This window comes from Oratosquilla oratoria, chromosome 12, assembly GCF_046742065.1.
Source record: "Oratosquilla oratoria isolate Oo_2021 chromosome 12, ASM4674206v1, whole genome shotgun sequence".
NCBI lineage: Eukaryota > Metazoa > Arthropoda > Malacostraca > Stomatopoda > Squillidae > Oratosquilla > Oratosquilla oratoria.
In genome coordinates, this window is record NC_134788.1 from 23,901,043 (window position 1) to 23,926,175 (window position 25,133).

At 50.9% G+C, this 25,133-nt stretch overlaps 2 protein-coding genes across 17 annotated transcripts in view; both read right to left on the reverse strand.

Annotated features, from left to right (window-relative positions):
* LOC143031107 (uncharacterized) overlaps positions 1–25,133 on the reverse strand; it is a 202,836-nt gene that overhangs the window by 126,334 nt on the left and 51,369 nt on the right. For 15 of the 16 annotated variants that reach the window (XM_076194555.1, XM_076194551.1, XM_076194552.1 and 12 more), the window contains exon 4: positions 5,491–5,661. In XM_076194555.1, the coding sequence (XP_076050670.1) occupies positions 5,491–5,661 (171 nt within the window). Of the gene's footprint in view, positions 1–1,899; positions 2,523–5,490; positions 5,662–25,133 lie in introns of those variants that run through there. The other variant, XM_076194553.1, reaches the window with a different exon arrangement.
* On the reverse strand, positions 59–1,173 carry LOC143031112 (B-cell lymphoma/leukemia 11B-like). The gene is made up of 2 exons (XM_076194559.1): positions 970–1,173; positions 59–644 (listed from the first exon to the last, which is right to left on the reverse strand). The coding sequence occupies exons 1-2, from the start codon at positions 1,024–1,026 to the stop codon at positions 333–335; spliced, it is 369 nt and encodes a 122-aa protein (XP_076050674.1). The 5' UTR covers positions 1,027–1,173; the 3' UTR covers positions 59–332.

Consider the following 25,133-nt stretch of genomic DNA (forward strand, 5'->3'; position numbering starts at 1 on the left):
CCCTCTCCGTATGACCGATTCCACCCACCCACCCGCCCGCCCGCCCGCCCGTCCGTCCGACCGCCTTCCAGCCTCCACGCGCGCCGCCCGTCGATGGAACAGTCGGGCGGGACAAGCGACGACGCGTTACCCCCCCCACCCCCTTCCATCCTCCTCCGCCTTCAGGAAGTCACAGGTAACTGTCCGCGGATGAGGTGCTGTAGCAGCGGCGGCGGCGGCGTCGGTGACGACGGGTTCTCATTCTGCTACTGCTGCCGACGGTGGTGGTGGTGGTGGTGGTGTTGGTCCTCCTCTTCCTCTTCCTCTTCTTCCTCCCGCTGTGGCCCCTTTCCTTAGGTGGTAGTGGGCGAGGACGGAGTGTCTGAGGCCACGAAGACGTGGTTGGCCCTGCCTGCGGCGGCGGCCACCATGCGGTTGTGCGCGTGTTCCTGGCTAACATCGATATGGTACTGAAGGTTTGCCTTCGTGATGAATCCCCGGCCACACAGAATGCAAAGAAACGGCTTCTCGCCCGTGTGTATCTTTTCGTGGCGGACAGCGTTGGCGCGCCGCTGAAAGGCCTTGCCACAGAACGAGCACTTGTAGTTTTTGCTGCTTAGTCTCGTTAAGAGCGAGCTGGGGGCCGACATAAACAGTCCCAATCTCTGAAACGAACAGAAAAAGCCGCTCACCATTGGTGTTGTTGTGGTTCTCTATTTGCACCCACGTTATCCCCAACCCCTCCCACTACACCTACACGGGCGTACTTTCCTCCTCCTCCTCTTCCTCTTCCTCCCCCACAACACCACACACACAGACCACCACTACCCAGGCCCCCAGCGTGAGGTCTCTCTCACCCACCCTCCCTCCCTACAGCCAAAAGCTTTGTTAATTCTTCAATATGTCTTCCTCTTGTTCACCATTTTGCATCTGTTTCCCCGACCCTCCCAGTCCTCGCCATTACAACTCTTGCCCCAACACGTGCCTTACCCTGCCCGTCCCCACGTTCCCCTTCCGAGGGCAGGGCTCCTGCCGCCGGCCGTGCATCCTCGAAGGGGGTCCCGGCTCCTGCTGTTGCTGCCGCCGCCGCCGCCGCCGCCGCCGCCGTCGCCGTCGCCGCTCCTGGCGCTGGTGCTAGAGACGCTCCTGCGTGCTCACTTGCGACGTGGACGAGGACGACGTCGTCGCGGCGGCGGAGGAGGAGGAGGAGGACGAGGAGTGATTGGCGTGCGCTGCACTGCGCCGCATATGATACTCGAGGTGGTACTTCGAGTTGAACCTTCGCCCGCACAGCGTGCACTCGTAGGGCAGCTGGCCCGTGTGGAGACGCAAGTGGCGGATATAATTATCCCTCCTCTGCACCACCTTTTGGCACACGGGGCACTGGAAGCCCCAGGATGCGCTCATCGGAACGGCGCCAGACGCCGCCGCCTGACTTCCGTGCTGGAAAGGCCCTGGCGCCAAGTCAATGCCCAGGTATACCCCCTGGAAAGAATTAAACAGCAGCTGTCACTCTCCCGGTGTACAATCCTCCCCTTACACCTGCTGCTGGCGACCTTTCACCGCCACCTCTTCCACCCAGACCCTATCACCAGCATCAACAACACCACCACCACAACCACAACCAACCTGGGGATCTTCCCTGTATCTGTATACATAGGGGGGGGGGGGGCGGGTCTGCAAATTTTCACAGCCACTGCCTCTACCTATCCCTCCCCTCACACTTCCCCCTAATTCTACCGACAAAGCCGACAAACCAATCACAGTTTAGGGTGGGTTAGGGGGGCTCTCTCAGGCCTACCACAGCCGCACCCCCCCCCTCTGCCACTTGCGGTCCCCCCCTTCCACCAAATGGGGGGCATGGTTTTTTTTTTTTTTTTTTTTTCAAAGACGCTAGGATAGGATTGAAAGAGTCAAAAAATAATCCCATGGCTCTTTTATTTGGCCTCTGTCATACACAGGAACATTTCAATTCTTAAATAACAACAACATGCGGAGCCCTCGGAACCCCTGCATGCCACAGCATCAACAAAACAGCAGGAGCTGCTGCGTTCTCGCTACTGCTGCTGCTGCTGGTGCTGCAGCTGCTGCATGGGGGCCGAGGGGCACCTCACAGCGTGGTTCTTACAATTGGTTCGCTGGACAAAGCCCTTGCCGCAATACTGGCATTTGAACGGCTTCTCGCCAGTGTGGATCCGCTCGTGATCGACCAAGTGGTCTTTTCGCTTAAACTTCTTGCCACAGAACCTGCACGTGTAAGGACGCCACTCGTAGGCTTCCCCATAGACGCCGGCCATCGTCATATCCACATTGGGCTTAAGGCCCGGCGAGTGGAACGAAGGGCACTGAGGGTGAGGAGGCGTCGCAGGGGAGACGGGGATGAAAGAGGGCGAGGAGGAGGAGGAGGAGGTGGTGGTGGTGGTGGTGGAGCATAAGGAGGAAGTGGAGGAGGACGAAAGGGGCATAGCGCTCATGGAGGAGCTGTTATGGAGCTGCTGGTAGGGTGAGGAGAACTGCGTCCCAGGGCCAACGAGTGGCGCCCTCTGCAAATGAAACGGAACAACGCTCGTCACTATCCAAACCGTACCTTCGGGGGGTCAGTTACATTACACAAACTTAGACAAACAAGCATTTAGGTCGCGCCTCTCTGAGAGAGACGCTCAAGCTTCCGGCACTGGCAACTACGAAACATGTGCAAAGCGGGGGGAGGAGGAGGAGGAGGAAAGGGGAGAGGGGACTGAGGGGGAGAGGGTAGGGGGTTGTTGTTTGTTGTTTAGGGGTGGCTGGGTTAGTGTGCTGCCGTACAACACAATACAATCTTGGCACTCGTCTTCGACTAGATTACTTACAAAGCTAAGCTTCAGCATTACGTTAACCTAAATGTTAGACTGTTTATCCTTATACCCTTAGCAGAATTTTTTTTATTTTCACAGTACAAACATCACCAAACAGTAGAGTATTCAGCCTTGGCAGCAGCAGCAGCAACGAAGACGACGACGACGACGACGACGACGACGACGACGACGACGGCGACAAGCAGCACACGCTGGTGGCGCCGGCGCCGCCGCCGCCGCCATTGTTGTGTACGCGCGTACGTCCGTCCGTCCGTTCGTGCGTGCGTGCGAGTGTGTTTCAGGTGCGGCCCAGCATCTCCCCTCAGAGGCTGCTGGTGTCCTTATTGAGGCGCTTCTTCATCTTCTCCCTGAACTTCCTCTGCCGGATCTGGCCGCTGATCAGCCGCTCGAGCTCCTTCTGAAGCTTGCCCTTGACCGCTCGCTTATTGTGAATGTTGTCCTGGATCTGCTTGGCCTCGTCCGGCCCCAGCACCCCGGAATCTAAGACACACTGTAGCGAGTCCATCTCGGCCTGGACCCAGACCAGCTGGGCCCGGACTTTGTCCTGCCTGTAGCGGCCCCGGCCGGCGGCGGCGGCGGCGGCGGCGGTGGCCCCGCCGTGCTGGAACGGGGACCCTACCAGTGACCTGGCCATGGAAGCCAACAGGGGGTGCTGTGGTGTTGGTGGGGTGGAGGCCACGCTACTACCCCCTGGACTCACAGTAGTGGGGAGGGGGGGAGGAGGAGGAGGAGGCGCCAGTGAGGCAAACGGGCCCAACAACTGCAAAAAGCAAAAGAGAGTTTGGGGTCAGACACTCTCTTGGGACCATTGCTTCGGCCACTCCCCCCCCTTGTCCCCCCTCCCCCCACCCTTTGTCCCCCAACAGAAGGGCCGGTGGTCGGTCTCTCACTCTCTCTCTCGAGGGGCGCCACCTCCATTCCCGAGTCTTGGCGCCACTCTCTCTCTCTCTCTCTCTCTTCGGGTACTCTTGGCACTTGGCTTCAAGCTAAGAGATTCGGAGAGCTTCCCACCACTCGTCATGGCCCTACAGCCTACCTAGCTAACGTATATCACTAAGGAGCAAAACACAACACTCCTAGTTGCATTATTATCATCGTTTAGTAGTAGTTATAGTAGCAGTAGTGGTAGTAATAGTATTATAGTAGTAGTAATAGCAGAAGTAGTAGCAAGAGATCAGTAGTAGTAGTAGTAGTAGTAGTAGTAGTAGTTCTCCACCAAACTTAAAAAGAGGTACACATTTTCTTTTTTCTTTTTCTTTTTTTTTTCTTGCAAGTGACCAAAGCCCTACACCATCTACGATACATTCCCAATGCTGGGCAGGAAGGACCAAGAAACGCTTGCAACTTAGACACAACACAACTAAAACCCTTCCTTTCTTCCTGCTAACCTGTGTTGCTTTTGCCATGTAGGACGGGCCCAGCAGCAGCAGCAGCAACAGCCGTAGCAGTAAACAGTGTTGTACTAGAGGTTGAGATGGGGGGGAGGGGGAGGAGAGGGGGGAAAAAGAAAGTATCACCAATTACACCTTCATCTGCCCAGTTGCCTCGTCCGACTGGTCCTCCCTGCCCACCAGCTGTTTTTTTTTTTTTTTTTTTTTTTTTTTTTTATAAAACTAACCATACAGCAAGACGCAAGTCTGGGGGCCCCCAATTCCCGCTGCCCCCATGCAGAGGGCCCCCCAACGGGGCCCTCACTGGCACAGCGGGAGGCGGGGCACAGGTGTGCCATGGCACAGGGGCCTTGGCACAGCCCACGTCCTACACCTCGGCCCCCAGCTTGCTGGAACAGAAGGGGGGAAAAAAAGGTTTCTCCTCCAAAGCCTTGCACGCCTCCCATGGTCGTCACGGATGAAAATGACACCATGGCTCGAGTGCAAAACTCGTCAAAAAAAAATAAAAAATAAAAATTTGGGCGTGTGTTTATTTAACACTGTACATGAGAAAAAACAATAATAAATGGCTAATGTATTCACATAAAATTTATGTCTCTGATTTATCATTTTTAAAAAAGAATAATAAAGAGTATTTTGGTGCACCAAGTGCATCAATAGTTCCACGGGAGATTTCAAAGCTGTGGAGGAGAGGATAGAGTATGCAGCCAACAAGCACCAGTGGGGACGGGACGGGGACGGGGGGACACGATCACAGTCGACGTAGGTCTGAGTTTATTCCAGGCACCACAGCAACCGTGGGCCTGTTCCCAGTCGATACATGACTGGAACACAAAAAGTTTACGTCAAAAGCAAAGCGACTGTGAACTTTTTTGAAACATGGACACATATTGTTGTTGCTGTTGTTTTTGAAAAGGTCTGTTTATATAGTTGCGAGACCTTGACGTATGGCCAAATAAGGTCTCTTAGCGCCCAAGGTCAGGTCAGGTCTCAGAGCAGGTCAAGTCTCAGAGCAACCACATTAGACATTTATCAAAACAAACTAAACAACTCAACACACGTGTACCAGAGTACTAAAGGAGGCGGGGGAGGGGGGAGGGGCGTACCAGGAATGGTCAAGGCTGGGAACAAGTCCCCAATTGAACTCCACTCAAAAGCGAGCCTGGTAGTTTGGGGAGGGAGGGGAGGGTGGGGGGACGGAAACGTTTGTTAAAACGTTGCTTGTTGACTACACACTCCAACTGCAAGCTGGACTCAACACTCACCATGGCTGGGTCTCCTGCCGGCGGAACGGAGCCGTCAGTCGGAAGCATTACTTCGGGAAAATTAGGGGGGTTCTCAGACCCCATCGAGGAGTCACCACCCCCTTCTCCCTCTACCCCCCAATCCCCTTCATCTTCATCTCCAATCTCAACAAAGTCTTCCTGTTTGATGTCCTGCAGGGAAAGAAAAAGAAAAATTACTGTGCATTAATACATTGTCTACATAAGAATGATTGCTCCCACACAAAACTATAATGTATCATGCATTTATATAGCTTAATCTTATATTTTACACACACACAATGTGTGGGATTCAATGTCTCCTCACTAGCCATACTTCCACAATTCACATATTAACCAATAATATGCCAAAGGTATTACCACGGGCAATCCTGATGTGCATTAACTTATATATATATAAAAAGAATAATAAAACAAATAATATTATATATATATATATATATATATATATATATATATTCACTATAAAGTAATGTCGTAGCACATTGATAAAATAAACTTTTTATCCCACAGTCGGAGAAAAGAAGACACTAATGTCGAACGTTCTGTATATTTCGATCACTAACTGTGACCCTCTTCAGCAGAATGAATACATAGTGGAAGGCATATGCTTATATACAAAAATGTAACCTGAGCTTGTTCCTTTTCTCACCTCACATTTTTGTATATAAGCATATGCCTTCCACTATGCATTCATTCTGCTGAAGAGGGTCGCAGTTAGTGATCGAAATATACAGAACATTCGACATTAGTGTCTTCTTTTCTCCGACTGTGGGATAAAAAGTTTATGTATATATATGTATACATATTTGTATATGTATATATATATATATAATAAATTAATAATAATGATAAAAAATAAAATAAAATAAATAAGAAATAAATAAAATTATAATAAAACAAAATAAAAAATATACAAACTTAAAAGTGTAGCTAAATAACTCAAAACATTGAGAATAACAAATCCAACCCAAAATCACAAACCCTCTTTATGTACAATTATACAGCCCCACCACAACCTAAGAACTGCCCAAGACGAAGACAAAGAAGGCGACAAGCCTTCGCCAGGAGTCGCTTAGCTGTGACCTATGAGCTACGTGGGACCATTGAGAGTGCGGGACTCGAACCCGTTACTGCGAAGATAGTAGACCCACACGCTTTCAATTATGTGCAAAGATTGGTTAGAGAGAGAGAGAGAGAGAGAGAGGGGGGGTTCACCAATAATCTTTTCTTTCTGTGGGCTTGTTAGAAAGTGAAGGCGTGCGAGGTGGATCAGGTGGAGGGGTAGTGGATGTTCAAGAGAAAGCGGAAAAGAGGGAGAAGAGGAAGAGGAGTGAGGAAGAGAGAGGAAGAGGAGTGAGGAAGAGGAAGGATGAGGAAGAGGAAGGAGGGAGGAAGAGGAAGGAGGGAGGAAGAGGAGGGAGGAAGAGGAGGGAGGAAGATGAGAAAGGAAGAGGAGGGAGGAGGAAGAGGAGGGAGGAGGAAGATGAGAAAGGAAGAGGGGGGAGGAGGAAGATGAGAAAGGAAGAGGAGGGAGGAGGAAGATGAGAAAGGAAGAGGAGGAAGATGAGAAAGGAAGAGGAGGAAGATGAGAAAGGAAGAGGAGGAAGATGAGAAAGGAAGAGGAGGAAGATGAGAAAGGAAGAGGAGGGAGGAGAAAGGAAGAGGAGGAAGATGAGAAAGGAAGAGGAGGAAGATGAGAAAGGAAGAGGAGGAAGATGAGAAAGGAAGAGGAGGGAGGAGGAAGAGGAGGGAGGAGAAAGGAAGAGTGAGGAAGAGGAAGGATGAGGAGGAAGAGGAAGGATGAGGAGGAAGAGGAAGGATGAGGAGGAAGAGGAAGGATGAGGAGGAAGAGGAAGGATGAGGAGGAAGAGGAAGGATGAGGAGGAAGAGGTGGGAGGAGGAGGAAGAGGTGGGAGGAGGAGGAGGAAGAGGTGGGAGGAGGAGGAGGAAGAGGTGGGAGGAGGAGGAGGAAGAGGTGGGAGGAGGAGGAGGAAGAGGTGGGAGGAGGAGGAAGAGGTGGGAGGAGGAGGAAGAGGAAGAGGGGGGAGGAGGAGGAGGAGGGAGGAGGTGGGGGAGGAGGAGGAGGATGGTGGGAGGAGGAGGAAGGGTGGAGGAGGAGGAGGAAGAGGTGGGAGGAAGGAGGAAGAGGTGGGAGGAAGGAGGAAGAGGAGGGAGGAAGGAGGAAGAGGAGGGGGAGGAAGAGGAGGGAGGAGGGGGTGGAGGGAGGGAGGGAGGGGGAGGGGAAGAGGAGGGAGGGGGAGGGGAAGAGGAGGGGAGGAAGGAACGGAGGGAGGAAGGGGGAGGAGGAGGAGGAGGGGAGGAGGGAGGAGGGAGGGAGGAGAGGAGGGAGAGGAGAAAGGAAGGAGAATTTGGAGGGAAAAGGAAGGAGCGGGAAGAGGAAGGAAGGAGGGAGAAGAGAGAAGGTATGAGGAGGAGGAGAGGAGGAGGAAGTGGAGAAAGGAAGAGGGGGAGGAAAAGGAAGAGAGGGAGAGGGGGAGGAGGAGAAGGAAGAGGAAGGAGGAGAAGGAAGAGGATGCACGATGTGGTGAACGGGGAGGAAGAAAAGGAATGAGGAAGAGGAGAGAGGAAGTGGAGGAAGAGGATGCACTATGTTGAGAAAGGGGAGGAAGAGGAGGAAGAGGAAAGGAGAAAGAATGATGGAAGAGGAGGAACAAGGAGGAAAGGAAAAAGAATGATAAGAGGGGAGGAACAAGGAGAAGGAGGAGGAGGAGGAGGAGGAGGAGGAGGAGGAAGAGGAGGAGGAGGGGGGGAGGAGGAAGAGGAGGAAGTACCCCCTCAGCATTGTTTTTACACACAAGCCCATTCCAACCCCCCTCCACAGAGGGGAACTTACCACCAAACAATTAACACGTCCACAACTTACACACCCGTTGTCCTACCAACACGGGACACATCTACCAACCCGAAGACACCAACACCACCACCAAGATGGCTACAGACAGACAACATGCAAGACAAAGCGCATCCCCCGCCCGTGGTCACGAGGGAGCAGTGTGTGTGTCACTTGTGTTGTAGAGAAGGACCCAGGCAGGCAGGCAGGAAGGGAGGGAGGGAGGGACGTTGTAGGTCTAAGAGGGAGTTTTCACGGTGTAACGGTTCGTCGAACGCGGTTCGACGAACCGTTACACCGTGAAAACTCCCTCTTAGACCTACAACGTCCCACCCTCCCTCCCTTACTGCCAGCCAGCCTGGGTCCTTCTCTACAACACAAGTGACACACACACTGCTCCCTCGTGACCACGGACCGGGGATGCCCAATGTAACAAGTGTGATGCAGAAGCACAGAAGGTAATTTTGCTGTGATTCCAGTATGCAGGAGGATGGGGGAGGGGTACGAGAGGAGATGGAGAGGAAGAGGAAGGAGAGGAAGAAAAGAGGAAGATGGACGAGAACAGAAAGGAGATTAAGAGGAAAGATAAGAGGAAGAATATAGAGGGGGAGAGGAGAGGAAGAGGAAGAAGATGGAGGGGAAGAGGAAGGAGAGGGAGAGGAAGGAGAGGGAGAGAAAGGAGAAAGGATGAAAGGTCAAGTAGAGGAAAAGGAGGGAGGGTGCGTGGAGCGGAAGAGGGGAGAGGAGAAGAGGAGGGAGAGGAGGAAGTGAGAGGAGTGGGTGGTGGGAGAAGAGGAAGTGGAGGAAGCGGAAGAAGGGGAGGAAGAGGAGGAACAGAGGAGAGAGAAGGGACACGAGGATGAAAAAAAGAAGGTTAGAGGAGGTAGGAAGAGGGTGAGGAAGAAGAGGAGGGAGGAGGAAGAGGGAGGAGGAAGAGGGAGGAGGAGGAAGAGGGAGGAGGAGGAAGAGACGGAAGTGGAGGAGAGGAGGAGGAGGTGGTGGAAGGGAAGAGAAGAATTAGAGGGGGAAGAGATGAAGAAGAAGGAAAACGACGAGTAAGGACAAGGGGAGTAAGAGGTACTAAGTGAGGGACATGGGAGTGGAGTGGAGAGGAGTGGTACGGACACGGGAGGAAGGATGGGACATAGAAAACGGAGGGAGGAACGAAGAGGCGGTGAGGAAGAAGAGGAGGAAAGGGAGAGCGGAAGGGAGGAGAGAGAAGCTGTGGGAAGGGAGATGGGGAAGAAAAGGGAGAGGGGAAAGAGATGAAGGAGGGGAAGTGACAAGGGGAGAGGGAAAAGTGGGAAGAGGGAGAGGGGAAGTGGAGAAAGGGGGACGGGGAAGGGAGAAAGGGAGAGGGGAAGGGGGAAAGGAGGGAAGGGAGAGGGGGGAAGGGAGAAAAGGGGGAGGGAAGGAGAAGGGAGGGGGAGGGGAAGGTGAAAGGGGGAGGGGAAGGTGAAAGGGGGAGGGGAAGGGGAGGGAAGGGGAAGAGGGGGAGGGGAAAGGGAGAAAGGGGAGGGAAGGAGAAGGGGAGGGAAGGGAGAAAGGGGGAGGGGAAGGGGAAGGGAGAAAGGGGGAGGGGAAGGGAGAAAGGGGGAGGGGAAGGGAGAAAGGGGGAGGGGAAGGGGAAGGGAGAAAGGGGGAGGGGAAGGGAGAAAGGGGGAGGGGAAGGGAGAAAGGGGGAGGGGAAGGGAGAAAGGGGGAGGGGAAGGGGAGGGAGAAGGGGGGGAGGGGGGAGGGGGAGGGGGAAGGGGGAGAAGGGGGAGGAGGGGAAGGGGGAAAGGGGGAGGGAGGGGAAGAAAGGGGAAGGGGGAGGAAGGGGGAGAGGAAGGGGGGGAAGGGAGAGGAGGAGGGGGGGGGGAGGAAGGGGGGAGGAGAAGGGGAGGGGAGGGAGGGGGAGGGAGAAAGGGGGGGAAGGGAAGGAGGGGGAAGGGCAAGGGAGAGGGGGGGGAAGGGAGGAAGGAGAGTGGAAGGGAAGGGAGAAGGGAGAGGTGAAGGGGAGGGGAAGGGGAGGGAAGAGAGGGGAAGGAGGGAAGGGAAGGGAGGGAGAGGGGGTGCGAGGGAAGAAGGGAAGGGAAGGGGAGACGAGGGGAGGAAGGGAGGGGGAGGGAAGGGAAGGCGGAGAGATTGAGAGGGGGAAGGGAAGGGAAGGGAGAGGAGGCGAGGGGAAGGGAAGAGAGAGTGCGAGGGGAAGGAAGGGAGAGGAGGTGCGAGGAAGGAAGGGAGAGGAGGTGCGAGGGGAAGGGGGAAGAGGATGGGAGGGGGGAGATAGAGGTGCGAGGGGAAGGAAGGAGGTGCGAGGGGAGGAGAGGAGGGGGGAGGGGGGGAGAGAGAGGTGCGAGGGGAAGGAGGGAGAGGAGGTGCGAGGGGAAGGGAAGGAGAGGAGGCGAGGGGAAGGAGGAAGGGAGGGAGAGGTGCGAGGAAGGGAGAGGGGGGAGAAGGGGAAGGGAGGGGAGAAGGGTAAGAAGAGAGGAAGGGGAAGGGGAGGGGAGAGGGGTCAATGAGAGGAAGGGGAGGGAGGGAGGGATGAGAGGAAGGGAGGGAGGGGGAGAGAGAGGGGGAGGGGAGATGGGGGAAGCGAGAGGAGGGGATGGAGGAACGGAGGAGAGGGAAGACAATGGGTGGAGAAATGGCTAGACGTGAGGGGTGGGGTGGAAGTGGAGTTTGAAGATTGAGGATGGAACAGGGAAGAGAAGGAAGGGGGAGAGGTAAAGAGGGAATGGGACACACGGGGGAAGGGGGGGGAAGTGGATGAGGAGGGGAGGAAATAGATGGGCCGAAATGAAGGGGGGAGGGGGGGGGGTTGGGGGAGGGGGGGGGAAGGAGATGAGAAGGGAAAAAGCAGAGGGGAGTGGGGGGGGGGGAGAGAGGGGAAGAGGGGAGTAGGGTGAGAGGGAGGAGGGTCGGGGGGAGGAGGGTAGGGAAGGTAGGGGAGGGGAGGGGAGGGGGAGGGTAGGGGGATGGGGGAGGGTAGGGGGAGGGGGAGGGTAGGGAAGGGGAGGGAAGTGTAGGGAAGGGAAGGGAAGTGTAGGGGGGAGGGAAGTGTAGGGAAGGGAAGGGAAGTGTAGGGGAGGGAAGTGTAGGGGAGGGGAGGGAAGTGTAGGGGAGGGGAGGGAAGTGTAGGGGAGGGGAGGGAAGGGTAGGGAGGGGAGGAGCGGGAGGACGTAGTGAGGAGGAGGGGGAGGAGGTAGTGAGGAGGAGGGGGAGGACGGAGTGGCGAGGAGGAGGAGGAGGACGGAGTGGCGAGGAGGACGGAGAGGGAGGAGGACGGAGTGGGGATGGGGAGGGGGAGGAGGAGGACGGAGTGGGGAGGAGGAGGAGGAGGACGGAGTGGGGAGGAGGAGGAGGACGGAGTGGGGGGAGGAGGAGGACGGAGTTGAGTGGGGAGGAGGAGGAGGAGGTTGAGTGGGGGGAGGAGGACGGGAGTGGGGGGAGGAGGAGGAGGTTGAGTGGGGGGAGGAGGAGGACGGAGTGGGGAGGAGGGGCAGGAGTGGGGAGGAGGAGGAGGACGGAGAGTGGGGAGGAGGAGGACGGAGTGGGGAGGAGGAGGAGGAGGTTGAGTGGGCAGTAGGAGGAGGACGGAGTGGGGAGGAGGACGGAGAGGGGAGGAGGACGGAGAGGGGGAGGAGGAGGTTGAGTGGGGAGGAGGTTGAGTGGGGAGGAGGTTGAATGGGGAGGAGGACGGAGTGGGGAGAAGGAGGACGGAGTGGGGAGGAGGAGAGGGGAGGAGGACGGAGTGGAGGAGGAGGGGGAGGACGGAGTGGGGAGGAGGAGGAGGACGGAGTGGCGAGGAGGACGGAGAGGGAGGAGGACAGAGTGGGGGAGGAGGAGGACAGAGTGGGGAGGAGGAGGAGGAGGACGGAGTGGGGAGGAGGACAGAGTGGGGAGGAGGAGGACAGAGTGGGGAGGAGGAGGACAGAGTGGGGAGGAGGACAGAGTGGGGAGGAGGAGGACGGAGTGGGGGAGGAGGAGGACGGAGTGGGGAGGAGGACGGAGTGGGAGGAGGAGGAGTGGGGAGGAGGAGGACGGAGTGGAGGAGGAGGAGGACGGAGTGGGGAGGAGGAGGACGGAGTGGGGAGGAGGAGGAGGAGGACGGAGTGGGATGGAGGGGGAGGAGGAGGAGGACGGAGTGGGGAGGAGGAGGAGGAGGAGGACGGAGTGGGGAGGAGGAGGACGGAGTGGGAAGGAGGAGGAGGACGGAGTGGGAAGGAGGAGGAGGACGGAGTGGGAAGGAGGAGGAGGACGGAGTGGGAAGGAGGAGGAGGACGGAGTGGGAAGGAGGAGGAGGAGGACGGAGTGGGAAGGAGGAGGAGGACGACGGAGTGGGAAGCAGGAGGAGGACGGAGTGGGGAGGAGGAGGACGGAGTGAGGAGGAGGAGGAGGACGGAGTGGGAAGGAGGACGGAGTGGGAAGGAGGAGGAGGAGGACGGAGTGGGAAGGAGGAGGAGGAGGACGGAGTGGGAAGGAGGAGGACGGAGTGGGAAGGAGGAGGAGGAGGACGGAGTGGGAAGGAGGAGGAGGAGGACGGAGTGGGAAGGAGGAGGAGGAGGACGGAGTGGGAAGGAGGAGGAGGAGGAGGACGGAGTGGGAAGGAGGAGGAGGACGGAGTGGGAAGGAGGAGGAGGACGGAGTGGGAAGGAGGAGGAGGAGGACGGAGTGGGAAGGAGGAGGAGGAGGACGGAGTGGGAAGGAGGAGGAGGAGGACGGAGTGGGAAGGAGGAGGAGGAGGACGGAGTGGGAAGGAGGAGGAGGAGGACGGAGGGAGGAGGACGGAGTGGGAAGGAGGAGGAGGAGGACGGAGTGGGAAGGAGGAGAAGGAGGACGGAGTGGGAAGGAGGAGAAGGAGGACGGAGTGGGAAGGAGGAGGAGGAGGACGGAGTGGGAAGGAGGAGGAGGAGGACGGAGTGGGAAGGAGGAGGAGGAGGACGGAGTGGGGAGGAGGAGGAGGAGGACGGAGTGGGGAGGAGGAGGAGGACGGAGTGGGGAGGAGGAGGAGGAGGACGGAGTGGGGAGGAGGAGGACGGAGTGGGGAGGAGGAGGACGGAGTGGGAAGGAGGAGGAGGAGGACGGAGTGGGAAGGAGGAGGAGGAGGACGGAGTGGGAAGGAGGAGGAGGAGGACGGAGTGGGAAGGAGGAGGAGGAGGACGGAGTGGGAAGGAGGAGAAGGAGGACGGAGTGGGAAGGAGGAGGAGGAGGACGGAGTGGGGAGGAGGAGGAGGAGGACGGAGTGGGGAGGAGGAGGAGGAGGACGGAGTGGGGAGGAGGAGGAGGACGGAGTGGGGAGGAGGAGGACGGAGTGGGGAGGAGGAGGAGGACGGAGTGGGGAGGAGGAGGAGGACGGAGTGGGGAGGAGGAGGAGGAGGACGGAGTGGGGAGGAGGAGGAGGAGGACGGAGTGGGGAGGAGGAGGAGGAGGAGGACGGAGTGGGGAGGAGGAGGAGGACGGAGTGGGGAGGAGGAGGACAGAGTGGGGAGGAGGAGGAGGAGGGGGAGGAGGACGGAGTGGGGAGGAGGAGGAGGAGGACAGAGTGGGGAGGAGGACAGAGTGGGGAGGAGGAGGAGGACGGAGTGGGGAGGAGGAGGAGGACGGAGTGGGGAGGAGGAGGAGGAGGACGGAGTGGGGAGGAGGAGGAGGACGGAGTGGGGAGGAGGAGGAGGACGGAGTGGTGAGGAGGAGGAGGACGGAGTGGTGAGGAGGAGGAGGACGGAGTGGGGAGGAGGAGGAGGACGGAGTGGTGAGGAGGAGGAGGACGGAGTGGTGAGGAGGAGGAGGACGGAGTGGTGAGGAGGAGGAGGACGGAGTGGGGAGGAGGAGGAGGAATAAGTGGGGAAGAGGGTGAAGATGGGAGGAGGGTGAAGAAGGGAGGAGGGTGAAGAGGGGAGGAGGGTGAAGAGGGGAGGAGGGTGAAGAGGGGAGGAGGGTGAAGAGGGGAGGAGGGTGAAGATGGGAGAGGAGGATGGAGCGGGGAGGAGGATGGAGAAGGGAGGAGGATGGAGAAGGGAGGAGGATGGAGAAGGGAGGAGGATGGAGAAGGGAGGAGGGTGAGGGGAGGAAGAGGATGGAGAAGGGAGGAGGGTTTGAGAGGGGAGAAAGATTGAGAGGGAAGGAAGAGGATGGAGAAAGGAGGATGGAGAGGAGAAGGAGGAGAAAGGAGGATGGAAAAGGGAGGAAGTCGAGGATGGAGAATGGAGGATAGAGAGGGGAGGAGGATAGAGAGGGGAGGAGGACAGAGGGGGAGGAGGATAGAGGAGAGGAGGAAGAGGATAGAGGGGGGAAGAGGATAGAGGAGAAGAGGACAATGGGGGAGGAGGATAGATGGAAGATAAAGGGGAGGAGGATGAAGAGGGAGGAAGATGGAAAGAGGAGGATGGAGAGGGGAGGAAGATGGAAAGAGGAGGATGGCGAGGGGAGGAGGATGGCGAGGGGGAGGACGGAGAGGGGAGGAGGATGGCGAGGGGGAGGACGGAGAGGGGAGGGGGATGGAGTGGGGGGGGATGGAGTGGGGGAGGATGGAGTGGGGGAGGACGGAGAGGGAGATTGATGGGGAGGGTTGGAGTAAGATGACATGAAGTGGGGGGGCATGGAAAGGAATGGGGAGAACAGGGGGGATTAATTGGGATCGATTGAGGGGGGGAGGAGGGGAAGGGTGAAGAGGGGGGAGGGAGGGAGAGGAAGAAGGGGAATGAGGGAAACGGGGGGAAGAGGGGAATGGGGAAGAGTGGAAGGGGGAGGAAGAGTGGAAGAGTAGAAGGGAGGAAGAGTGGAAGAGTGGAAGAGTGGAAGGGGGAGGAAGAGTGGAAGAGTAGAAGGGAGGAAGAGTGGAAGAGTAGAAGGGAGGAAGAGTGGAAGAGTAGAAGGGAGGAAGAGTAGAAGGGAGGAAGTGTGTGAGGGGGAGGAATAGTGTGAGGGGGAGGAAGAGTGGGAGGGGGAGGAAGAGTGGAAGGGAGGAAGAGTGGGAGGGGGAGGAAGAGTGGGCGGGGGAGGAAGAGTGGAAGGGAGGAAGAGTGGAAGGGGGAGGAAGAGTGGAAGGGGGAGGAAGAGTGGAAGGGAGGAAGAATGGAAGGGAGGAAGAGTGGGAGGGGGAGGAACAATGGAAGGGGGAGGAAGAGTGGAAGGGAGGAAGAGTGGGAGGGGGAGGAAGAGTGGGAGGGGGAGGAAGAGTGGAAGGGGGAGGAAGAGTGGAAGGGGGAGGAAGAGTGGAAGGGGGAGGAAGAGGGAAAGGGGGAGAAGGGGAAGGGGGAGAGGGGAAGGGGAGGAAGAGGGGAAGGTGGAGGAAAAGGGGAAGGGGAGGAAGAGGGGAAGGGGAGGAAGAGGGGAAGGGGAGGAAGAGGGGAAGGGGAGGAAGAGGGGAAGGGGGAGGGAGAGGGGAAGGGGGAGGGAGAGGGGAAGGGGGAGGGAGTAGGGAAGGGGAGGGAGGGGGAGAGGGAAGGGGGAGGGAGAGGGGAAGGGGGAGGGAGAGGGGAAGGGGGAGGGAGAGGGGAAGGGGGAGGGAGAGGGGAAGGGGGAGGGAGAGGGGAAGGGGGAGGGAGAGGGGAAGGGGGAGGGAGAGGGGAAGGGGGAAGAGGGGAAGGGGGACGAGGGGAATGGGGAGGAGTGGAAGGGGGAGGAGGGGAGGGGGAGGGGGGGGGGATGGGGAGGGGGAGGGGTGGAGAGGGGGGGGGAGGGCGGGGAAAGTAATGGGCAAGGAAGCGTGTCAATTTACTACAGTCTGCGTCCAGCATATATATATATATTATATATATATATATATATATAATATATAGTATATATATATATTATTATTATTATATATTATATATATATATATATATTATATATAAAAACATAATATATACAACACATACATATATACAACACACATAAACTCACACTAAATTTAACATAAAAAACCAATATTCACATACCTATATATCATTACATTAATATACATTCTGTCAGATGGAGGAATACTACAAGATTAACACACATACATTCATTTACAAGGTAATGGATGAGTGTTGTGTGTTTTAACCCATTAAACTCCGATGACAAGATTCTTGTCATTTGGTCAAATAAAACAAAAAAATCATAAAACACCAAAATGTTTGATCAAACAGCACCAGAAAAATATGACGTCACTCCTCGCTTCGCTCGCGAGCGAAGCGAGGACTGACGTCATATTTTTCTGGTGCTGTTTGATCAAACATTTTGGTGTTTTATGATTTTTTTGTTTTATTTGACCAAATGACAAGAATCTTGTCATCGGAGTTTAATGGGTTAAGAGAAGATAGTACAACTTTAAGACTAGGTATGACAGGTGGTATTAGACACACAACTGCCTAGTATAGGCCTTAAGGTCTCCTGCAGTCTCCTTCATTCTTATGCTCTGATGACTGTATATCTACACTTAGGAAACATCATCATGGTTCCACATCAATGATTACTGTTGAAGTCAGAAAACAATTTAAAGAACATTGGAATGTGTGAAAGATGTTTTACTAATGCACGAGAATAGTACTATGACGAAGAGTTTGACGAGAAAAAAGTTACTAGTGGAGTCCCACAAGGCTCTGTTCTGGCACCCGTAATGTTCCTACGGTGTATCAGTGAATAGAATAATTTGCGATACAAACTTATCCCATAGGTGAGGCAAAGGTCATCAATAAACAAAAAGTAAAATGCAACAGGAAAATGGACTTGAACACATTGGAGAGAGAGAGTTAAAAGCTAAGGCAAAGGAGGAAAACCTTTCAAGAATCTCCATTTTGAGTAATGTTTAAAAAAAAAAAAAAAAAAAAAAAAAAGGAAGTTGCTGAATACAAGAACCTTTCATTACACGAATGAGAGCCAGGGAAGAAAAATAAATTACTAAAAATAAAATAATATAAACACAATGGGCAGCAATAAAGATGATCGCATATCTAATATGTCTGAGAAAAAATATATACTTAAAAAAAGGTGGGGGGGGGAGAATAAACGATAAACAAAAGGTCATACTACGGAATCAAAACTCAAGATAACCTCTGACATGAAGTAAACCTTCCCGTAGATGTACGAATTTCTGTAACAAGTTGGACGAAAACAGAATCGAAACCAACAACATGGACGGGTTTAAGGCCGAAACTGCACAAACCCTACTCCAACCTTGTGTACTACAAATTGTAAATGCATGCTTTGCTCTAACTATATAACCTGAGGTGCAACTGCACGTTTTTAAATCTACAGTAATTGGATAATATGGTGACATACGCCAAGTTGGATCCATTTATGAGTTTAACCACTTTGGTAAAATGATGTCTACGTAGGCATAATGAGGTGCGAGTGGGTACACAAAGATGTTGGTATCTCTTTTATATATTTTTTGTAGTTGTACACAAGTTACCCCCAGAATCTGTTAACTGGTCTGATCACGTTTTCCATTTATCATTACTCAGAGTGAAAGAGAATGATTAATACAGCACTGGCTTTCCATTTTATAGTGCATATAGTGTAATGAATCGTACATGTGGCAGCCAATGATGTGCGCGAGAATTTGACTCGAACTGGAGTGGTTAAAGGTACGACACCCGGAGAGTAAGAGACAGGACCCCGTAAGTATTGCCGCTTTCATTTATATACGATTACGTAATCACACCCACACACGTACACACACTTCATGCATGTCTTTACAATTTATCATCAAACCTACGAATTTCTCCACTCAAAATGGGTATGTGACTTGCCATGACTAATTATGATCTTAGAATATTTTTTTCTCCCAATTTAGGTTTGCTCATTCTCATACTTGATTTATCTAGAAAATTATGCACATGAGCCTATAGTACTGTAGTGAGGAAACCATAGCTGAACTATAATCTACTATAATCATATTAAAAAGTGTGTTTATGGTTATTAAACTAGCGAGCATAGTATCTACCATAAGTAATGCAAGAATGCTTTCTTAAAAATCAACAATGTTGAACAATTCCAAGTGTACAATAACGATGGCATGGAGTGAAAACAAATCAACTTGATTGTGCCTATGTTGTACTACTATGGATATTGGTGAATACAGTAAACTCTCGATATAACAGATGATGTGGGGACGGGTCTGTCATTATATCCGAAGATCCGTTATATCCGATGGAAATACCGGACAGATCCGTTATATCCTGAAGTGTGTCCTGTATTAGAAATTACAGTCAATCCTCTATATAACAGATGATATGGGGACAGGAGTCTGTCATTACATCCGAAGACCCCTTGCTATAACAGATGAAAATCCATTACAGTGTGGGTTCGTTCGGTCAGATTTTTTGTCCGTTATATCCTGTATATCGAAATCCGTTACATCGAGGGTTTACTCAATAGCAGAAAACTGCATCACATATTCATCTGACATACTGGTGTTTGCATGCATGAAGTGTAGCAACAATTGGAGAGTGAGGTGTGTGTGACTGTAATATTTTGTTATATAACGCTCGTCTGGCAAGTATAGTCATATGTAAGGAATAATCCGTCACTCCATTACATATATTTTCCCAACAAAAGTCTTATTTTTCATACATGAAATGGAAAGAAGTCTACTATCACCGTTAAACCATGTGAGAAAAAGCAACAATGAAGAAAACCAATTTGGCGAATCTCTTCCTCCTCCAACGCATAATGGTCTTCGATTCATTGCCGTGCCAATAAATGTCCCGCATGTTTTCTTGTAGGCCTACACAGCAGGAAGCATTTAGTTGTTACCCAACCCCTCTAAAAGACACTAGAACTGAACATTTTTTAGTTACTGTCAGTTTTTAGTAAACCCAGTTCCTGATATTAGAGCTCGGAAAATATTCTCCATTATTGTTAGGGTGACGTTACTTGTGGCGAAGGTGGAGGGGACGGAGGTTCGATTCTTGCCACTGGCAAAGTAGAACCATGGGCGTGGTTCATTAAATTACATGCTACAAAGTCCTCTATAAGAGGCATCGTCCTGGCCTTCTGATAGGGGGTAGTTTGTGACGTTCAACCATTCACATTTCATTTGTTAGCTCTTCATTGATAAAATCTGACTGCACAAGAATAATTTAGAAAGTATTTTGTCATTTTCAGGTGTTTGGGAGTGTAACACCATCTTCACCACACAGAATATACAATTGTTTATCTCGCTGTCAATTATCACAGAAAAGAACACAATGGTACAATGAGGTATGCTGATGTGAACAGGCATATATCACAATTCAATTGGGTTCCATTCCATTAAAATCGATCAAAGGAAACTGTATATTAAGCAATATATTGTGAAAAATAGGGTAACATTTCCAGCCCTTAAAATAGAATAAAATATTCTCATTTACATTAGCCTTTTGTCCAAAATACACAAGTTATTGTATAATTGACCACAAATGTATGACACTTTTTTTTAAACAGATACATCCAGCTGAATGTATTTAAGATTAATATATTTTCTCAACGAAATTAATTTCCAAAATAAAAATCTACGATGCCAGCTTCAAGAAAGTGACATGGAGTTTTTGTGTCACATAGGCTTCAAGGTAAATGTGCTGGATGCTGACTAGCATGGAAGACAAACCAGGCAAAAAGATTTGCATCAGAAATGAGGACATCACACATACAAGGGGAGGAAGCTCTGCCAATTTTTTCATTGTTGTTTTTCTCAAAACAGGTTTTCCTTCAATATGATTGTCAGCTTTCCCCACACATCTTCCTGAATAAAAACTGACTACTACAGAAAACACACATACACTTGTAAAAAACATAATGCCCTACATTAATCCTAACACCTTGGATTTGTCTTGCTGTGCTGTATTGTATTGCAAGGCATCGTTCGATGCCAGTTACCACTAGGTTCCTTTGTAATTATTCTTAATACTTTCATTTCTATTTAACTACATTCATACACACACCTGTACATCAAAGTACAATGATAGTTTCCCCAATTCATTTCTGGAAGAAACATAATAGTAATAATCAAATAATAATGCTCCTCTAATACTCCTCTATGCTACATTAGAATCTAATTGTCATCTACAGGAAAGGAGCTAACTATACTCTAGCAGTCCGGTCTCCAATGTGTCCAACTATCCTACGTAGTTTTAATTTGCTTATGATTTTAGCCGGGGCTGTTTAAGCTTGACGCTATTACAGGAATTCGTGCACTTAAAAGGTAATTATTTCTCAACAACCTTTAGAGATGGTCTTTTATAATTCATTCCCATGACCTCATAGCTTGTCCCAGACTGAGAGATCTTGATCACTTTGATCTATTCCATTTAACCCCTTCAGTAAGACTCAAATTCTCATGTGCAGCATCAGCTGCCACGTGATTTATATCACACTACTCGCATTATAAAATACAAAGTCACTGCTGTATTACTCGTTCTCTTTTACTCGGAGTAATAATAAACACAGAAAACATGATCAAACCAATTCACAGAATCTGGGGACTTGTGTGCTCGTAGTAATCCGTCTTTGTATCTTTCAGCATTTAGTTTGTTCTTAAATTCTTGTATAGTTTTTCCACTCACTGTTTCCTCATCCAATTTATTCCAGATATCCACCACTGTGTGTGGAAAACTATTCTTTTTCAGATCTCTTCTGAAAAAGAATAGTTTCCCACACAGAGTGGTGGATATATGTGCAACACATACATATATGCACAGGTATGCATGGTAATGTGTATGTGAGTATGTATATTTGGGTATTATTCAGGTATACATCCTTGTATATGGGACCAATGAAGAGTATGTGCAGGTGGTAGTGAGAATTATCCCCTTGCCACCTGCCCGTAACCACTTTGGTATGATGATGCCTATATAGGCATCATGAGGTGCAAGAGGGTACACAAGGTTGCCAGCATTGGCATCTTGATTATATACATTTTATTTGTAGTTGTACACGAGTTACCCCTGGATTCTGTGAATTGGTTCGATCACGTTTTCTGTGTTTACTATTACTCATGAGTAAAAGAACAAGTAATACAAGTGACTTTATACTTTATACCTTGAGTTGTGATGCATTGTACATATGGCAGCCAAAGCTGAGTGCGAGACTGACTCATACTGGCATCAAGGGGCCAACAGTTTCCAGACTGACCCTGGAACTTCTATCACTATTTCATTCATCTTTTCATACAGATGGACAACAGGTCATTACTCCATTCTTTGCATGCTAAAGAAGTGTCCCCACATTCATAACCAAGACAATATCCAATTTTCCTTCCCAGAGGTGCATGGCAGGACCTTGGGATTATTGCAGTTCCAGTCACTGGTCACTAACCAGCCCCCTCTTCCCACACTCCCACCCACCCACACAAGATGATCAGCGATCAACACAGTTCCACAAGGTTCAATGCTAGCACCCATGTTTCTTATCTGTTATTGATATAATGGTTGGTACAAGCTAAGCCAACTTGTTCACATATATTGCAAAGATGAGTGAAGAATAAGGAGTGTTAGCTGTTGCAAAATGATCTAGACACTATCTGCATGGCGTGAGGGAAAATCATATATATAATATTTAAAATATACATATATAAATTATATAGGGTATGGTCAATATCTCGCAACAATCTTTGAACTATTCTTTGTGAAGGGAATCCATTACAAAGGCAAACTAGGAAAAAGATTTAAGAGTGCTGATAAAAGATAACCAGTCACTGGACAGATATCAGTAAGATTTTGGGAGACAACACTATGTCTTTTCACAATGAACTCACTGAAGCCATAACCCAAGACAGTGGTATGGGCCCCTACACAGAGTTAAAGCTATAAGCAGGATTGAGAGAATACAAAGGGCAGATATAAGATGGACTAGAGTCAAGAAAACGGAAGCAAAATGCAAGGCAAGGGAGAAGCCAAGAGGAAGGGTGTGGTGAAGTGGGCGTTATGCGATATTTTGCAAACAAAATATATTTTGCAAGGAAAGGAAAAGTATAAGAGGAAGTGGACCAGGTTGAGGAGAGGGTACAAGATGCAGATGGACAATGTAACTGAAGTGGAACAAGAAATGTGTTGTCTATGTATAGAATCAGGCAGTCTGTTGAGACCTTAAGTTTTTACGTGAATAGTAAGGTATGAGGGTCAGAAATAGGTGGAGTGAATGGTTTGACGCGAAGGTGGGACTGTGCCTGGATTGTTCGACATGTACATGAACAGAGTGGCAAGGAAGGTAATGAAGTGCTAGGTTGTTTGTAGATGAAAATACTGAAGTGGCTCAACCTGAGGATGGGCTGAAACTGTCAGAATTTACGACAGGTGTGTGAGAAGAGCCGTGGACAAATTTTGGTGATGACGTACCAATGGTGGCTGGTCGGATGAGAGGGGGAAACGGGCGGGAAGTGGAGTGCTTCAAGTAACTTGAATCGGTGAATGGAAGACGAAGTGAATATCAATTATGGGATTAAGTTAGTGTCTCGGGAGAAAGAAAAAGCATTTTGAGGAATAACTATGTAGAGATAAATACAAGGAGATGGTTGTACAAGGAAGTGATTGTACCTGTGGCACTGTACACAGCACTTGGGAGGCAGCAAAGAAAAGCCTGAACTCGTTTGAGAAAAATGGTACTGGTAGGCGTTATGAAGATGGAAATGTTGAGAAGACAGAGGTAAGGCAGAACACAATGCAGAGATTTCTTGAGAGTTGACCAAAGAGTGACAAGTGCGCACATGTACAGAAAAGACTACAAGTATGGAAAGCAGAAATAGAGGAAGACCAAGAATGAGGTGGACGAATGAAGTACAGGGGGCACTAGAAGCAAGCGGAATGTCTGTCAAGCAAGGAAGAATGCAAACATTAGAAGTGAATGGTTATGAGGAATTGGCATTGCACAAAAGGACGTATTTCTTGTCTGCTCTAATAAATTCTGAATGGTTAACCCATTCAACTCCGATGACAAGATGTCTTGTCATTTGGTCAAATAAAACAAAAAATCATAAAACACCAAAATGTTTGATCAAACACCAGAAAAATATGACATCAGTCCTCGCTTCGCTGCGAGCGAAGCTAGGACTGACGTCATATTTTTCTGGTGTTTGATCAAACATTTTGGTGTTTTATGATTTTTTGTTTTATTTGACCAAATGACAAGACATCTTGTCATCGGAGTTGAATGGGTTAAGGGAAGGGATTAACCACTTCAGTACGAGTCAAATTCTCACGTGCAGCATCGGCTGCCATACGAATGATGCATCATACTACTCGCATTATAAAGTTACTACTGTATGACTCATTTTCTTTTACTCTGAGTAATAATAAACACAGAAAACGTTATCAAACCAGTTCACAGAATCTGGGGGTAACCTGTGTACTACTACAAAAAAAATATAATCAAGATGCCGATGCCGGCGTTTCATGTACCCACTCGTGCCTCATGATGCCTACATAAGCGTCATCGTACCAAAGTGGTTAAGGGGACAGTGTTAGGGGTTGTAAAATGAAATGGTCAGGGTTAACCAGCCACTGCTGTTGGGCCCTGCCACAAAAACTGTGCCTCACTACACTGCTCTTGACATGAGCAGTGTGGTGGAAGTTAAGGATAGCTATGCATCAATTAACCTCTTCAATACGAGGAATGTATTTTGAGCAAACAAGGGACAGTGCAAAAGATGATGAACAGCAAGTGGTTTTAAATGACTAAAGAATACTTTCTCTAATCTACATTTCTCATGTTTTTTTTTTGGGGGGGGGGGGGGGCGCCGTCCCTATGTAACAATCCAGTGTACTCCAGCTGGGGTCCCCCATTCTCCAATTGATATCTTGGGGAAGAATTAACAAGTGACCGTATTGTGCAAGTGTGGTGCCATATCTACATCACCAGCTTATAGTAAGAGGGCAGCAGTCGCTAGTTACAAAACCCAGCCTTCTGCATAAGTGCATCGATTTGTGGAACAAATCAAGATAAAACAATCCTAGCAGACAATATGATGAAATCTAAATCAAAGTTGGATAAGTGCAGGCAAGACAGGACACGAGAAATACCTCCCAGTAAAAACATACACAAATTGCACACACATTGTACATGTACTCTTCTTAAAAAAAAAAACCGTGGACACTTCCACTCCTACAGGAAGAACAATGTATCAGTATTAGATGCATTGCTCCAGCAAGTGGTATTTACAAGTACACAAAGCATCAATGAATTAATTTCTGTGAAATGAAAAGTAAAGACAAGAGAGAGGTAGGGAGGGAGGTAAGGAGGGAGGGAGGTAAGGTAGGTGGGAGGGAGGTAAGGAGGTAGGGAGGGAGGTAAGAAGGTAGGGAGGGAGGTAAGAAGGTAGGAAGGGAGGTAAGAAGGTAGGGAGGGAGGTAAGAAGGTAGGGAGGGAGGTAAGAAGGTAGGGAGGGAGGTAAGAAGGTAGGGAGGGAGGTAAGAAGGTAGGGAGGGAGGTAAGGAGGTAGGGAGGGAGGTAAGGAGGTAGGGAGGGAGGTAAGGAGGTAGGGAGGGAGGTAAGGAGGTAGGGAGGGAGGTAAGGAGGTTGGAAGGGAGATAAGGAGGTAGGGAGGTAGTTAAGGAGGAAGGGAGGTAAGGAGGAAGGGAGGGAGGTAAGGAGGAAGGGAGGGAGGTAAGGAGGAAGGGAGGGAGGTAAGGAGGAAGGGAGGGAGGTAAGGAGGAAGGGAGGGAGGTAAGGAGGAAGGGAGGGAGGTAAGGAGGAAGGGAGGGAGGTAAGGAGGTAGGGAGGGAGGTAGGGAGGGAGGAAGAGAGAATACTGTAGTAGTACTGTATTGGTATGCAAAGGAAATGAATGTCTCTCGCTAGTTTCAACAATATACAAGAAAAAAAGTGAAAAAGGATCACCCAAACCTAAA

Coding starts and splice junctions, on each gene's coding strand:
- LOC143031112 (XM_076194559.1), bottom strand. CDS start 1,026: ATGCACGGCCGGCGGCAGGAGCCCTGCCCTCGGAAGGGGAACGTGGGG. Junction 645..969: donor GGAACGTGGGGACGGGCAGG/GTAAGGCACGTG, acceptor TGTTCGTTTCAG/AGATTGGGACTGTTTATGTC.